This window comes from Pelobates fuscus, chromosome 1, assembly GCF_036172605.1.
Source record: "Pelobates fuscus isolate aPelFus1 chromosome 1, aPelFus1.pri, whole genome shotgun sequence".
NCBI lineage: Eukaryota > Metazoa > Chordata > Amphibia > Anura > Pelobatidae > Pelobates > Pelobates fuscus.
The window spans coordinates 7,785,489-7,803,527 of NC_086317.1; the positions used below are offsets into that span (position 1 = coordinate 7,785,489).

General features: G+C 36.9%; 1 protein-coding gene across 1 annotated transcript in view; it reads left to right on the plus strand.

The window, feature by feature from the left end:
• PLA1A (phospholipase A1 member A) overlaps window positions 1–17,360 on the plus strand; it is a 34,830-nt gene extending 17,470 nt beyond the window's left edge. Inside the window, exons 7-11 of the mRNA XM_063441849.1 lie at window positions 8,595–8,762; window positions 10,016–10,099; window positions 13,084–13,192; window positions 14,041–14,202; window positions 16,969–17,360. Coding sequence (XP_063297919.1) covers window positions 8,595–8,762; window positions 10,016–10,099; window positions 13,084–13,192; window positions 14,041–14,202; window positions 16,969–17,068 — 623 coding nt within the window. The 3' untranslated portion in view covers window positions 17,069–17,360. The remainder of the gene's footprint in view (window positions 1–8,594; window positions 8,763–10,015; window positions 10,100–13,083; window positions 13,193–14,040; window positions 14,203–16,968) is intronic.
• The last annotated feature ends 679 nt before the right edge of the window (window positions 17,361–18,039 follow it).

Genomic DNA, 18,039 nt, shown 5'->3' on the forward strand with positions numbered 1-18,039 from the left:
GTAATTAATAGATACATTGATACAATGTCTTTACTGGTGATTAATAGATACATTGATACGTTGTCTCCATTGGTAATTAAAAGATAAATTGATACATTGTCTCCATTGGTAATTAATAGATACATTGATACATTGTCTTTACTGGTGATTGATAGATACATTGATACAATGTCTTCATTGGTGATTGATAGATACATTGATACATTGTCTCCATTGGTAATTAATAGATACATTGATATATTGTCTTCATTGGTAATTAATAGATACATTGATACATTGTCTCCATTGGTAATTAATAGATACATTGATACATTGTCTTCATTGGTGATTAATAGATACATTGATACATTGTCTTTACTGGTGATTGATTGATACATTGATACATTGTCTCCATTGGTAATTAATAGATACATTGTCTTTACTGGTGATTAATAGATACATTGATACATTGTCTCCATTGGTAATTAATAGATACATTGATACATTGTCTTTACTGGTGATTGATAGATACATTGATACAATGTCTTCATTGGTGATTGATAGATACATTGATATATTGTCTCCATTCGTAAATAATAGATACATTGATATTGTCTCCATTGGTAATTAATAGATACATTGTCTTTACTGGTGATTAATAGATACATTGATATTGTGTTCATTAGTAAAAAATAGATACATTGATACAATGTCTTTACTGGTGATTAATAGATACATTGATACATTGTCTCCATTGGTAATTAAAAGATAAATTGATACATTGTCTCCATTGGTAATTAATAGATACATTGATACATTGTCTTCATTGGTAATTAATAGATACATTGTCTTTACTGGTGATTAATAGATACATTGATATTGTGTTCATTGGTAATTAATATATACATTGATACATTGTCTTCATTGGTAATTAAAAGATACATTGATACATTGTCTTTACTGGTGATTGATAGATACACTGATACAATGCCTTCATTGGTGATTGATAGATACATTGATATATTGTCTCCATTCGTAATTAATAGATACATTGATACATTGTCTCCATTGGTAATTAATAGATACATTGTCTTTACTGGTGATTAATAGATACATTGATATTGTGTTCATTGGTAATTAATAGATACATTGATACAATGTCTTTACTGGTGATTAATAGATACATTGATACATTGTCTCCATTGGTAATTAAAAGATAAATTGATACATTGTCTCCATTGGTAATTAATAGATACATTGATACATTGTCTTACTGGTGATTGATAGATACATTGATACAATGTCTTCATTGGTGATTGATAGATACATTGATATATTGTCTCCATTCGTAATTAATAGATACATTGATATTGTCTCCATTGGTAATTAATAGATACATTGTCTTTACTGGTGATTAATAGATACATTGATCTTGTGTTCATTAGTAATTAATAGATACATTGATACAATGTCTTTACTGGTGATTAATAGATACATTGATACATTGTCTCCATTGGTAATTAATAGATACATTGATACATTGTCTTCATTGGTAATTAATAGATACATTGATATATTGTCTTCATTGGTAATTAATAGATACATTGATACATTGTCTTCATTGGTAATTAATAGATACATTGATACATTGTCTCCATTGGTGATTAATAGATACATTGATATATTGTCTCCATTGGTGATTAATAGATACATTGATATATTGTCTTCATTGGTAATTAATAGATACATCGTCTTTACTGGTGATTAATAGATACATTGTCTTTACTGGTGATTAATAGATACATTGATACATTGTGTTCATTGGTAATTAATAGATACATTGATACATTGTCTTCATTGGTGATTAATAGATACATTGATACATTGTGTTCATTGGTAATTATTAGATACATTGATACATTGTCTCCATTGGTGATTAATAGACACATTGATATATTGGTGATTGATAGATACATTGATACATTTTCTTCATTGGTAATTAATAGATACATTGATACATTGTCTCCATTGGTAATTAATAGATACATTGATACATTGTCTCCATTGGTGATTAATAGATACATTGATACATTGTCTTCATTGGTAATTAATAGATACATTGATACATTGTCTTCATTGGTAATTAATAGATACATTGATACATTGTCTTCATTGGTAATTAATAGATACATTGATACATTGTCTCCATTGGTAATTAATAGATACATTGATATATTGTCTTCATTGGTTATTGATAGATTCATTGATACAATGTCTTCATTGGTGATTGATAGATACATTGATATATTGTCTTCATTGGTGATTAATAGATACATTGATATATTGTCTTCATTGGTGATTAATAGATACATTGATACATTGTCTTCATTGGTAATTAATTGATACATTGTCTTCATTGGTAATTAATAGATACATTGTCTCCATTGGTAATTAATAGATACATTGTCTTGGTAATTAATAGATACATTGATACATTGTCTCCATTGGTGATTAATAGATACATTGATACATTGTCTTCATTGGTAATTAATAGATACATTGATACATTGTCTTCATTGGTAATTAATAGATACATTGATACATTGTCTCCATTGGTGATTAATAGATACATTGATACATTGATACATTGTCTCCATTGGTAATTAATAGATACATTGATACATTGTCTCCATTGGTGATTAATAGATACATTGATACATTGTCTCCATTGGTGATTAATAGACACATTGATATATTGCCTCCATTGGTGATTGATAGATACATTGATACATTCTCCTCATTGGTAATTAATAGATACATTGATACATTGTCTTCAGTGGTAATTAATAGATACATCGATACATTGTGTTCATTGGTAATTAATAGATACATTGATACATTGTCTTCATTGGTAATTAATAGATACATTGATATATTGTCTTCATTGATAGATACATTGATATATTGTCTTCATTGGTGATTAATAGATACATTGTCTTAATTGGTAATTAATTGATACATTGTCTTCATTGGTAATTAATAGATACATTGTCTTTGTGATTAATAGATACATTGATACATTGTCTTCATTGGTGATTAATAGATACATTGTCTTAATTGGTAATTAATTGATACATTGTCTTCATTGGTAATTAATAGATACATTGTCTCCATTGGTAATTAATAGATGCATTGATACATTGTCTTCATTGGTGATTAATTGATACATTGTCTCCATTGGTAATTAATAGATACATTGATACATTGTCTCCATTGGTAATTAATAGATACATTGTCTTTACTGGTGATTAATAGATACATTGATACATTGTCTCCATTGGTGATTAATAGATACATTGACACATTGTGTTCATTGGTAATTAATAGATACATTGATACATTGTCTCCATTGGTGATTAATAGACACATTGATATATTGCCTCCATTGGTGATTGATAGATACATTGATACATTCTCTTCATTGGTAATTAATATATACATTGATACATTGTCTTCATTGGTAATTAATAGATACATTGATATATTGTCTTCATTGGTGATTAATAGATACATTGATATATTGTCTTCATTGGTGATTAATAGATACATTGATACATTGTCTTAATTGGTAATTAATTGATATATTGTCTTCATTGGTAATTAATAGATACATTGTCTCCATTGGTAATTAATAGATACATTGTCTTGTTAATTAATAGATACATTGATACATTGTCTTCATTGGTAATTAATAGATACATTGATACATTGTCTCCATTGGTGATTGATAGATACATTGATATATTGTCTTCATTGGTGATTAATAGATACATTGATACATTGTCTTCATTGGTAATTAATTGATACATTGTCTCCATTGGTAATTAATAGATACATTGTCTTGGTAATTATTAGATACATTGATACATTGTCTCCATTGGTAATTAATAGATACATTGATACATTGTCTCCATTGGTAATTAATAGATACATTGATACATTGTCTTCATTGGTAATTAAAAGATACATTGATACAATGTCTTCATTGGTAATTAATAGATACATTGATACATTGTCTCCATTGGTAATTAAAAGATACATTGATACATTGTCTCCATTGGTAATTAATAGATACATTGATACATTGTCTCCATTGGTGATTAATAGATACATTGATACATTGTCTTCATTGGTTATTGATAGATACATTGATACAATGTCTTCATTGGTGATTGATAGATACATTGATACAATGTCTTCATTGGTGATTGATAGATACATTGATATATTGTCTCCATTGGTGATTGATAGATACATTGATACATTCTCTTCATTGGTAATTAATAGATACATTGATACATTGTCTTCATTGGTAATTAATTGATACATTGTCTTCATTGGTAATTAATAGATACATTGATACATTGCCTTCATTGGTAATTAATAGATACATTGATACATTGTCTTCATTGGTGATTAATAGATACATTGATACATTGTCTCCATTGGTAATTAATAGATACATTGATACATTGTCTCCATTGGTAATTAATAGATACATTGTCTTGGTAATTAATAGATACATTGATACATTGTCTCCATTGGTAATTAATAGATACATTGATACATTGTCTCCATTGGTGATTAATAGATACATTGATACATTGTCTTCATAGGTGATTAATAGATACATTGTCTTTACTGGTGATTAATAGATACATTGATACATTGTCTCCATTGGTGATTAATAGATACATTGATACATTGTGTTCATTGGTAATTAATAGATACATTGATACATTGTCTCCATTGGTGATTAATAGACACATTGATATATTGCCTCCATTGGTGATTGATAGATACATTGATACATTCTCTTCAGTGGTAATTAATATATACATTGATACATTGTCTTCATTGGTAATTAATAGATACATTGATACAATGTCTTCATTGGTGATTGATTGATACTTTGATATATTGTCTTCATTGGTGATTAATAGATACATTGATACATTGTCTTAATTGGTAATTAATTGATACATTGTCTTCATTGGTAATTAATAGATACATTGTCTCCATTGGTAATTAATAGATACATTGTCTTGGTAATTAATAGATACATTGATACATTGTCTTCATTGGTAATTAATAGATACATTGATACATTGTCTCCATTGGTGATTAATAGATACATTGATACATTGTCTTAATTGGTAATTAATTGATACATTGTCTTCATTGGTAATTAATAGATACATTGTCTCCATTGGTAATTAATAGATACATTGTCTTGGTAATTAATAGATACATTGATACATTGTCTTCATTGGTAATTAATAGATACATTGATACATTGTCTCCATTGGTGATTAATAGATACATTGATACATTGTCTTCATTGGTAATTAATAGATACATTGATACATTGTCTCCATTGGTGATTGATAGATACATTGATATATTGTCTTCATTGGTGATTAATAGATACATTGATACATTGTCTTCATTGGTAATTAATTGATACATTGATACATTGTCTCCATTGGTGATTGATAGATACATTGATATATTGTCTTCATTGGTGATTAATAGATACATTGATACATTGTCTTCATTGGTAATTAATTGATACATTGTCTTCATTGGTAATTAATTGATACATTGTCTTCATTGGTAATTAATAGATACATTGATACATTGTCTCCATTGGTAATTAATAGATACATTGATACATTGTCTTCATTGGTAATTAAAAGATACATTGATACATTGTCTCCATTGGTGATTAATAGATACATTGATACATTGTCTCCATTGGTGATTAATAGATACATTGTGTTCATTGGTAATTAATAGATACATTGATACATTGTCTTCATTGGTTATTGATAGATACATTGATACAATGTCTTCATTGGTGATTGATAGGTACATTGATATATTGTCTTCATTGGTGATTGATAGATACATTGATACAATGTCTTCATTGGTGATTGATAGATACATTGATATATTGTCTTCATTGATGATTGATAGATACAATGTCTTCATTGGTGATTAATAGATACATTGATACATTGTCTCCATTGGTGATTAATAGACACATTGATATATTGCTTCCATTGGTGATTGATAGATACATTGATACATTCTCTTCATTGGTAATTAATAGATACATTGATATATTGTCTTCATTGGTAATTAATAGATACATTGATACATTGTCTCCATTGGTGATTGATAGATACATTGATACATTGTCTCCATTGTTGATTGATAGATACATTGATACATTGTCTCCATTGGTAATTAATAGATACATTGATACAATGTCTTCATTGGTGATTAATAGATACATTGATATAGTGTCTTCATTGGTAATTAATAGATACATTGTCTCCATTGGTGATTAATAGATACATTGTCTTGGTAATTAATAGATACATTGATACATTGTCTTCATTGGTAATTAATAGATACATTGATATATTGTCTTCATTGGTAATTAATAGATACATTGATACATTGTCTTCATTGGTAATTAATAGATACATTGATACAATGTCTTCATTGGTGATTAATAGATACATTGATACATTGTCTCCATTGGTGATTGATAGATACATTGATATATTGTCTTCATTGGTGATTAATAGATACATTGATACATTGTCTTCATTGGTAATTAATTGATACATTGTCTTCATTGGTAATTAATTGATACATTGTCTTCATTGGTAATTAATAGATACATTGATACATTGTCTTCATTGGTAATTAAAAGATACATTGATACATTGTCTCCATTGGTGATTAATAGATACATTGATACATTGTCTCCATTGGTGATTAATAGATACATTGATACATTGTGTTCATTGGTAATTAATAGATACATTGATACATTGTCTTCATTGGTTATTGATAGATACATTGATACAATGTCTTCATTGGTGATTGATAGGTACATTGATATATTGTCTTCATTGATGATTTATAGATACAATGTCTTCATTGGTGATTAATAGATACATTGATACATTGTCTCCATTGGTGATTAATAGACACATTGATATATTGCCTCCATTGGTGATTGATAGATACATTTATACATTCTCTTCATTGGTAATTAATAGATACATTGATATATTGTCTTCATTGGTGATTAATAGATACATTGATACATTGTCTCCATTGGTGATTGATAGATACATTGATACATTGTCTCCATTGTTGATTGATAGATACATTGATACATTGTCTCCATTGGTGATTGATAGATACATTGATACATTGTCTTCATAGGTGATTAATAGATACATTGATATATTGTCTTCATTGGTGATTAATAGATACATTGTCTCCATTGGTAATTAATAGATACATTGTCTTGGTAATTAATAGATACATTGATACATTGTCTTCATTGGTAATTAATAGATACATTGATATATTGTCTTCATTGGTAATTAATAGATACATTGATACATTGTCTTCATTGGTAATTAATACATTGATATATTGTCTTCATTGGTAATTAATAGATACATTGATACATTGTGTTCATTGGTGATTAATAGATACATTGATACATTTTCTTCATTGGTAATGAATTGATACATTGTCTCCATTGGTAATTAATAGATACATTGTCTTTGTGATTAATAGATACATTGATACAATGTCTTCATTGGTGATTAATAGATACATTGATACAATGTCTTCATTGGTGATTAATAGATACATTGATATTGTGTTCATTGGTGATTGATAGGTACATTGATATATTGGCTTCATTGGTGATTAATAGATACATTGATACATTGTCTTCATTGGTGATTGATAGATACATTGATACATTGTCTTCATTGGTAATTAATTTATACATTGTCTTCATTGGTAATTAATAGATACATTGATATATTGTCTTCATTGGTAATTAATAGATACATTGTCTTCATTGGTAATTAATAGATACATTGATATATTGTCTTCATTGGTAATTAATTGATACATTGATACATTGTCTCCATTGGTGATTAATAGATACATTGATACATTGTCTTCATTGGTGATTGATAGATACATTGATACAATGTCTTCATTGGTGATTGATAGATACATTGATACAATGTCTTCATTGGTGATTGATATATACATTGATATATTGTCTTCATTGGTGATTAATAGATACATTGATATATTGTCTTCATTGGTGATTGATAGATACATTGATATATTGTCTTCATTGGTGATTGATAGATACATTGATACAAAGTCTTCATTGGTGATTGATAGATACATTGATATATTGTCTTCATTGGTGATTGATAGATACATTGATATATTGTCTTCATTGGTGATTGATAGATACATTGATATATTGTCTTCATTGGTGATTGATAGATACATCGTCTTCATTGGTGATTAATAGATACATTGTCTTTACTGGTGATTAATAGATACATTGATATATTGTCTTCATTGGTGATTGATAGATGTATTGATATATTGTCTTCATTGGTAATTAATTGATACAATGTCTTCATTGGTGATGAAGCCGGTCCTCCAGTCTGTGGCGGGTGTGACACTGGGCTTTCTCTCTCTTGCAGTGTATAAATACATGATCTGTGACCACATGCGCTCGGTCAGTATTTACACTAACGCTCTATTCGGGATCTGTTCCTACGCTGGATTTCACTGCGCTAGTTACCAGGATTTCCGTGATGGGAAGTGCGTTCATTGTCTGGACCCCACTCTGCCCTCCTGCCCACAAATAGGTACAACGTTTAAATCATGCACCATTATTCAAAGTAAACGTTATTATAATTATTATTATTATTTAGCAAATTGAAAAAGTGTAAGGAAATGTTTAATATTTTTTTCTAATAAAGGGACCAGAAATATTTTTGGGACTTTCTAATTAAAGTGGCCACGCTGGTAATATTGCGCCATCAAAAACTACTCGCAGACATCAACCAGTCCTTCCACTGTGCGTTTATATACATCCATACCACAACCACTGAGCGTTTTTTATACAGCCATACCACAACCACTGCATGTTTATATACCACCATACTACAACCACTTAGTGTTTATATACCGCCATACCACAACCACTGCATGTTTATATACCACCATACTACAACCACTGCCTGTTTATATACCGCCACACTACAACCACTGCGTGTTTATATACCGCCATACCACAACCACTTAGTGTTTATATACCGCCATACCACAACCACTGCATGTTTATATACCGCCATACTACAACCACTGCGTGTTTATATACCGCCATACCACAACCACTTAGTGTTTATATACCGCCATACCACAACCACTTAGTGTTTATATACCGCCATACCACAACCACTGCATGTTTATATACCGCCATACTACAACCACTGCGTGTTTATATACCGCCATACTACAACCACTGCGTGTTTATATACCGCCATACTACAACCACTGCATGTTTATATACCGCCATACCACAACCACTGCATGTTTATATACCGCCATACCACAACCACTTCGCGTTTATATACCGCCATACCACAACCACTGCATGTTTATATACCGCCATACTACAACCACTTCGCGTTTATATACCGCCATACCACAACCACTGCATGTTTATATACCGCCATACCGCAACCACTGCGCGTTTTATTATACAGCCATACCGCAGCCACTACCTGTTTATATACAGCAGCTGCTATAGGTTTATACAGAGCAAACAATGGCCACTATCCCTTTGCTGCATTAACTGTACAATTATACAATGGTAGACTGCCACTTTGCCCTCCCTTTATCAAGGAGCCAAATAGAGAGACTAGTTCAGTGACCTTTTCTTAGAATTATGTTGTCAAGGGAGCTTACCCTTGTAACGGCAGCAGTGCTAAAAAATAAACCTCTGTTATTTAAATGTACATACGGATTTGGTAACTTTTGTGTCACTGTATTCTATTGCTGTGATTGCTAATTCTATAATTTTTTTTATTTTTTTTTATCCGGTCTCATTTGTCAGCCGGACGGGGGCCAGTAATAAGGCAGAACACTACGATGGTACCAATGGCTTTCATGATGACCACAAGCAACGAGCCATACTGCGGTGAGTGATGGGAGATGGGAGGTCCATCAATGATGTATGTAAATTCATGGTAATATTCAGAAGCGTAACTAGAAATGCTCTGGGCCCCCTGCCCATACTTCTCCCCCCAGCCCCTCTGTGTTTCATTCACGCCTCACATGGTTGGGGGGGGGGATGAGTATGACAGAATTGGAGGGGTTCGTATGAAAGGGGGTGAGTGTGACAGTGATGGAGAATGATTGTGACAGTGCTAGAGAAGGTGATTGTGATGGGAGGTGAGTATGGCATTGGTGAGTGACAGGATTGGGGGAGTTATTGTGAGTGTGGCAGGGTGAAGGAGGTGACAGTGTGTGTGTTGGGGTGACAGTTATGCAGATAAACAGACAAAAACACACACTGACATACAAACATACAGACACACATACAGACACACTCCCATGCAAAATGGAACTCTGACTCCCTCCTCTCCTTCCTTCTCCCGCGTGGCTCTCTATATTGGCTGGGAGGAAGTGACCAGGGCAGTCACTTCCTCACAGCTCTGACATCATCAAAGGAGGCCCGGTTGCGCTGTTAAACCTGTCCCCCTGGAAATTCCTTGCCACCAGGTGGCCCTAACAGCATGGGCCAACAGATGGGACCCTTCAATGCGGCCAGTGGATGCCGTAGTTCCATCTACTGCACTAAGGACGTGGTTGGGAATTGGTCGCTTGGGAGAGGAATCAACTCCCTGGCATTCCCGCTGTGGCTGGGGAGGGACGACACCCTCTTCTCCCAGGCTCTCACTCTGCTCTTGGGGATGACTGCTGCTGGCATCCTCATCTTGGCCGGGATTCCGCAGTTGTGGATCTGGGCACAACTGCGGAAGAGGGCTGGTAGGGCTGGTGCAGAGACCTCGGTCCCATCTGCACCATCCACGCCAGGGGGCTTGTCTCCGGACGACGACCCCAGCTGCTGGGTAGTGGGACCGACCGTCTCCACTCCCTGTATCTTTCCCTGTGGTTGGGCAGGGGGAGTAACTGTCCCCTCCCAAGGTGTCTCCAGCTGCTGCTGGGGAGAGACAGTTTGTCTCCTCTCCCTGCATGACACACTCCCTCTGGAGATTAAGGACGGAACGCTTCTCTCCCTGTACCTCACACTGCCGCTGGGGAGGAAGGACGGAACGCTTCTCTCCCTGTTCTGCACTCTGCCGCTAGGGAGCGAGATCGACTGTCTCTTCTCCCTGTACCTCACACTGCCGCTGGGGGGGAAGGATGGAACGCTTCTCTCCCTGTACTGCACTCTGCCACTCGGGAGCGAGACCAGTTATCTTCACTCCCAATAACTCCCACTGCTGCTCTGCGCTGCAGGTACCTGACCACAATATTCCTTGTGTCCTGTACATATTCTTCAGCGGGGTTGGGTCCATAGAAAGCCAGCAGCCTCTTCAGCAGATTGTCAAACTCTGCCTTACTGTAGCTGGGCGGCATGCCGGTTCCATTAACAAATGCTGGTTCTGTTTGGCTGGGAAGCACCATCCCACAGCTTGCCACCAACGTAACGGAGCTCCCTGTACCCCTGACTGGGTACCTCTGCCAAGGACTGCTCCCTAGCTGGAACAGGGGACAAACCTCAGCACTTCTGCCCACAGTCGACGCGGCTTGACTGGGGTCCTGGAACCGCTCCCCTGGAGCCGAATGGGGAACTCGCTTTATCCACCTCCAGGCACTGGACAACACTCAGTCCTGGGAGCTCTAGTCCTTACAAGGACTTTCCCTGTTGAATCCTCCACACTGGAACAGTGAATAGCCCTTTCCCCTCCCAGTAACCAGACGACACATAGTTCTGGGAGTACAAGCTGGAATGATTTTAAAATGTCCAGATGGCCTGCTTTTAGCACGCCCCTGACACTCCCACACAAACAAGATAATCCCTCTTCTGGACCTGAGAGGGGACTAGTTACCAGTCCCAAACTCCTCCCATGTGCCTGGGAGATAATTGAGTCAGGAACTGAACTAACTCAATTATCTGCAGACACACAAAATTCACGGTTCAGACATCCCAAAAACACCTTTAAAACACACACAAAAAAAGTTACATCCCCTGATCTGGGTGACCAACATGTCCAAAAATCACCCAGATCGGTTTGGGAATTTCCTGGAAGTCCTAATTTGACAAACCGCACACGAGGCTCCTGTTCAAAACAGTTCCATAAGATCAGGGCTAGCGGTCGGTCTAGTTCAGTAGTTTAAAACCGAACAAACTACCGAACATAGTCAATATTCTTACACGGGAGCTTGTTCCCCTTGTTCGTGGGAATGTTTCCACTGAACAGTGTCCTCCTAAGTGTTGTAGAACCGAACACAGGTGATGCTGGATGTCCAGCGGTGTTCGGGAGTTTGTGTCCATTTTCAGTTCAATGAACTCGACGAACAAACACCTGTGCATGCGTTTGTGCGAACAAGATGGCCGCTACCTCGTGGCCATGCATAGGAAATGTGGCCACCCAGAGGAACACTTAGAACACTGCGGTGGAAATTGCTACAAAGTAGCAATTAGGCTTAACAAGCTCCTGGGTGGTCTCCGGTTCGTTCGGCTGTTCGGTTCCTGAACCATATAGTCAAAATACTCGAACAAAGACTTTTACAGGGCCCATAGTCTGTGGGTCGGAGGCTGGCAAGCAGCACCTCCAGGAGCTCGTGGTAAACTCACGTGGGAAGGGGAGTTTGTCACAACGACAGGACGGAACCTGATTCACCCGAATATTTTATTTATTTTTGACTAGTCTGTTTTGACAAGCTAAACTTTTAGCCACACGCACAAGTCTAATGCGCATGAAAATGGTGAGGATTGGCTGAAGCAAAATTCAGTTCCTTCCTGCTTTCTACAGAAAAGCAATATTCACAGTAGAATGTATGGAGCATATTGTTTGATTGCATTGAATGACCCAGTCTGGAGTGGCCCCTATGGCAGCTTGTAAGAATCAGATGCTGGACAGATTATTTACAGTTGTCTCCTTAACACCGCAGCTCACCACATTTTGCTGGAGTTTACATTGGAGGAAACAGAATATCGTGATTTTACCATAGAGATCCAACTGATCAGTAATCGTAGCACGAGCACCACCAGAATGTCCATGTGAGTCTCACTATATCTTCTAGTTTAACCCTGCTCCTAACTCCGTCTTGTACAGATAGGATAATACAGAGTACCTACCTCTAGGTTGCTTTTATGGGCCTCATTTGTTGAGATGTTTAGGCACCAAAGGCACCATCAGAAAGCCTGGCAGACACACACATCCCCTTCCCTTCCCCTCTGGCATTGAAGGTCTAACATGTTACTTCCCTGAAACCTAATCTCTCTTCTTGGCACCCTATGTGAAATTTAGCTGTTCCGGTAGGTAGACTGGCATCAGGTTCCACAACTGGCAGAGAAGGATGAAGATCCCACAGGGCCCAATATAAGTTCAAGTTTGAACCTGTTTACTCTTTGTATAAGATGTTGAATGGGGTCAGGTTTGACTAAGTATCTTCATGGCTCCCAGGCCATGTCTACTCACTTGATCACACTCTACTTCATCCTAGTAGTTCACCCTATGGCTTGAAGTCCAAATGGCATATGGACAGACTTCCCAATAACCTGCTTAACAAACATGTTTACTATGAGTTTCTTCATCAATAGCCCGAACCGCTCTGAGACTGAACATCACACACTTCCTTCACACCTTCTGTTTGTCTAGTTTAGGCATAGGCAAACTTTGGCACTCCACATGTTTTGGACTACACCTCCCATGATGCTTTGCCAGCATTATGAAGATAAGAGCATTATGGGGGATGTAGTCCACAACATCTGGAGTGCAGAAGGTTACCTATCCTTGGTCTAGTTGCTTTCTACTTTTTGTTGTTTGTTCTTTTAATTTATTTTTATTTTTTTTGGTAAATCCTCCTCCCTGCCTTTAACTTGTTCTTTGTGCTCTAACTCCCAAGATCTAAAAACACAGTGCAAGGGAGAAGTGTGATCGCCCACCAAGACCGGCTCTGCCTGATTCATACACTAGTTTTGCGGATTACTAAATCATTGTCCAGTCTCTGGAGGAGAGCGTTGGATGTCAGTGGAACGTTGTGTATTTCGGAGCTGCCGAGTTACAGGTAATCTGACATCTTAACTTGTTATCACTCTCCGAATGCACCAGCATTGTATCTACTTAATATTCAAATCAGATGTGAGTAGATGGCATTGTGCGTTAACTCTGATGTGATTCCTCTGGGCCCCTCCAGTCAGAAAGTGTCACAGGACTAGTGCTGGCACTGCTCCATCTTATTGAAGTGGTTATAGTGTCTGGAGTCCCTTGACACTGTCCTTCCATTCAGCGTTAAACCGTTTTTTTATGGTTTAATGTTAATCAAGAATGTTTTGGGTAATGAGGAAGTATTGGCGAGCAGCAATGGGCAGCTGTGATTGGCTGAGAGTGTCACAAAGCCCATTGCAGGTATGATTTGATACAGCTTGAAGGAAGTATGTAATCTCTGCATTAGTAATTTATCCATTGGGGGGCCGGGCTTTGAATGGAAGGGCACCGCCAGAGGACTCCACACATGCTAACCAACAGTAGTTGATATAGTAGTTATGGAGCCTGTAGTAGCTCTTTATTGAAAACAGAGTTGTTAATTTGTGGTAGAAATCACCTCCTTATTGTTTTGGTGTCTCCAAACGGTCAGAGAACCCTCACAGTGAGAGACAAAGTGTACCCTGGTGTAGTTCTGCAGTGAGATATAATGCAACATGAGATAAGGGGGAAATTAGTATTGTTTGGTGATGAAGGATTATGGTTTCTGCTCTGCTGTGGTCCTCCCGACCCACCACCTGTTCCCTAGATCTTATTCCTTCACATCTTATTTGGCCTCTGTATTCTTCACTTGTTCTGACCCTCACTAGCATACTCCTCTCTCCTTCTCCTCTGGCTTATTTCCTGCACCCTTCAAGCTTGCAACCACAACACGAAATTTACAAAAGCCCAACCTTAACCCAAACTCCCCATCCAACTACCACCACATCGCATCACTAGTGTTTGCCTCCAAGATCCTTAAGAGAGTTGTGTACATAAGATTGACCGACGTCCTTGACTCTTAATCTCTGCTTGACCCACATCAGTCTGGAAATCACACTCGTCACAGTCGTTGAAACAGTCTAGACCAAAGTATCAAAAAAATGGTCACTACTGTCTCCTAATTCTCCGTCTCTCCTCTTCTACTTTTGACACTGTTGATTAATTTCTTCATCTCAGGTTCTCATCCTTCACAACCTTGGTCTATGAGACTCTTCTCCTCTCCTAGTGCTCTGTTTCCTATTCTGGCTCTTACTCTCCTCTGCTGCTGTCCCACTGCCTCCCTTAGTAAACTCAGATCTTTTGGCTTCCAATATAATTTCTTTGCGGATGACACGCAAATCTATCTGTCTTCTCTTGATCTCTCGATTTATGTCTCTAACTGTCTGTCTCTCTGTGATTTCTAATTGGATGGCAGCTCACTTCCTTTAACCTGTCCAAAACAGAACTTTTGTCTTTACTCATTCAAACACTACAACCCTCACATCAAGTGAATCTCCAAACCCTGTTACTTCCATCTCAAAGACCGTCACATCCAGTGTTGGGTAGGGGCAGATGAGAGCTAAGGTGCAGGTCCATGCTGCTCGCCTTGACTACTGCAATCCGCTTCTCAGTGGCTTTTATAGTCTATAATGAATGCGGCGGCGAGGCTCATGTTCCTGTCCACCCGCACCTCCCACTCTTCCCCCTCTGTCAATCCCTACATTGGCTTCCTGTAAGATATAGGACTCAATATAAAATTCTGGTACTCGCTTACAAGTCTTTACATAATGCTGCTCCCACCTATCTATCCTCCCTAATACACAAGTATGTTCCGTTCAGGCCCTTACGCTCTGCTGAAGACCCAAGTTTGTCCTCTGTCCGTATTCCCACCTCTGACTTCCACATTTCTCTAGGGCTCCACCTACAGTTCCTATGGACCTCCCTCCCTGCTCCATTAAACTCTCACCCAGTCTTCTTCCTTCAAAGAAATACTGAAAAAATACAAAAAGGCATATAAATTAAATCCCACATCTCCCTAACCCCCATTCTCTCCTGCAACTATATCATCTAATAAACCAAGCCTTCATTGCAAACTATTCTAGTAATCTAATTTCCCATTGCATGAAATACACATTACTGGGACTGGAGTATTATTGCTGTGGAGCTCTGTTATACACTCAGACACATTACTGGTAGTATCATTATTACTGTGGGGCTCTGTTATACACTCAGAAACATTGCTGGGAGTATTATTGCTGTGGAGCTCTGTTATACACTCAGACACATTACTGGGAGTATTATTACTGTGGGGCTCTGTTATACACTCAGACACATTACTGGGAGTATTATTGCTGTGGAGCTCTGTTATACACTCAGACACATTGCTGGGAGTATTATTGCTGTGGAGCTCTGTTATACACTCAGACACATTACTGGGAGTATTATTGCTGAGAGTTGCGGTGATAATCCTGCTGGGCTCGGGTCCAGTACAGCTGGGTAAAATCCATAATATTCACTCTGCAACACGAACAAAACTTTTAACGGACTGACATCACATACAAACCCAGCCGGGGACTATATGTTCCATGATGGCATTGGCGAATATCTGTTTAGAGACCGTGCCTTGGATTATAATACTGGACGGCAAACTTTACATTTTAATATAAAACACCTTGAGTTTGTCTGAACCCGTATACTAATACTTTGGGCAGGTGCATTATGGGTACTGTAACCTATCCATATATAAGACATAACGGGGCTCCCTCCTTATCGTGAGCATGATTCATTGTCTTTTTTGGTTTACCTGGACTTTCTTTGTCTTTTGCAGGAATGAGATCTGTCTGCCCGAAACTGTGAAACTTATAGGAAACGCTCGGCAATATTATGACTTTAGTATTCACAGAAATAATACCTGTCCGAATAATTAGCTGAACTGGCAATGTATTATCCAGAGAATCTGAGGCCTACTGGCACTACAACCACCGCAGCCCGAGGGTGCAAGGAAGCCCCGATGTCATTATATAAATGTATGAAATTATTGTATCCGCAGTCACAGGATGTCCTGGATGGATGCAAGATGTAACACAGCTGTATGGTTTAGTGAATGGGCCCCTCATTGATCTTTGTTACTCTAAGACTATGCAGTAGTTTTTAAAAAATATATATATATATTTTTTTTTAATAGAAATTAACCATAGAAATAAACATATTTTACCAAGTAATTATTTTACTGGTAAGCGTTTTTTATAAAAATTGTTTCTCCGGTCATGACATGGCTGTGGTTTCCAGAATGCTCTCCTTAGTTCGCTGTCCACCTTGGTTCCTGGGTTTATGTGGGCATGGTTAGATGCAGTTTGTGCCCTAGCCAGCTGCACCCATGTTCTTACAATTTGTAGTCCCATGTTAAGCCATGTTTTGTTTGTGTAACCAGGAGTGGCTGTAAAATGAATACAGCTGCTATAATATGTCAGAATAAAAAACTGATTCAGGACAGTGGTTAGCCTGTATCAATATCTGACGGTGATCACGACATTAAAACACATACATCAGGAGGGAATAGAAAGCATTTAGGACTAGCTGACATAAGATCATTATGTGAGTGTCCATCATCCTGGCCAGCTAAGCATCTAACCAGCATCCGGACTTGGACTCCTCATCTGGGCTACCTTGCTATGGGACCGATCATCCTGGACATTAGATATACCATCCAGGCTAAATAGACATCTACCCTCAGACCGATTAGGGCTACCTGGGACCTATCAACCTGACTACCTAGGCATGAGATGTATTGTCCAGGCTACCTAGGCATCCAACCATGCTCAAGGCTTTGACCCATTATCGCGGTTGCATGCATCTCAGACCCATCTTTGTGACTACCTGGGACTCTTTCTCCTTTTAA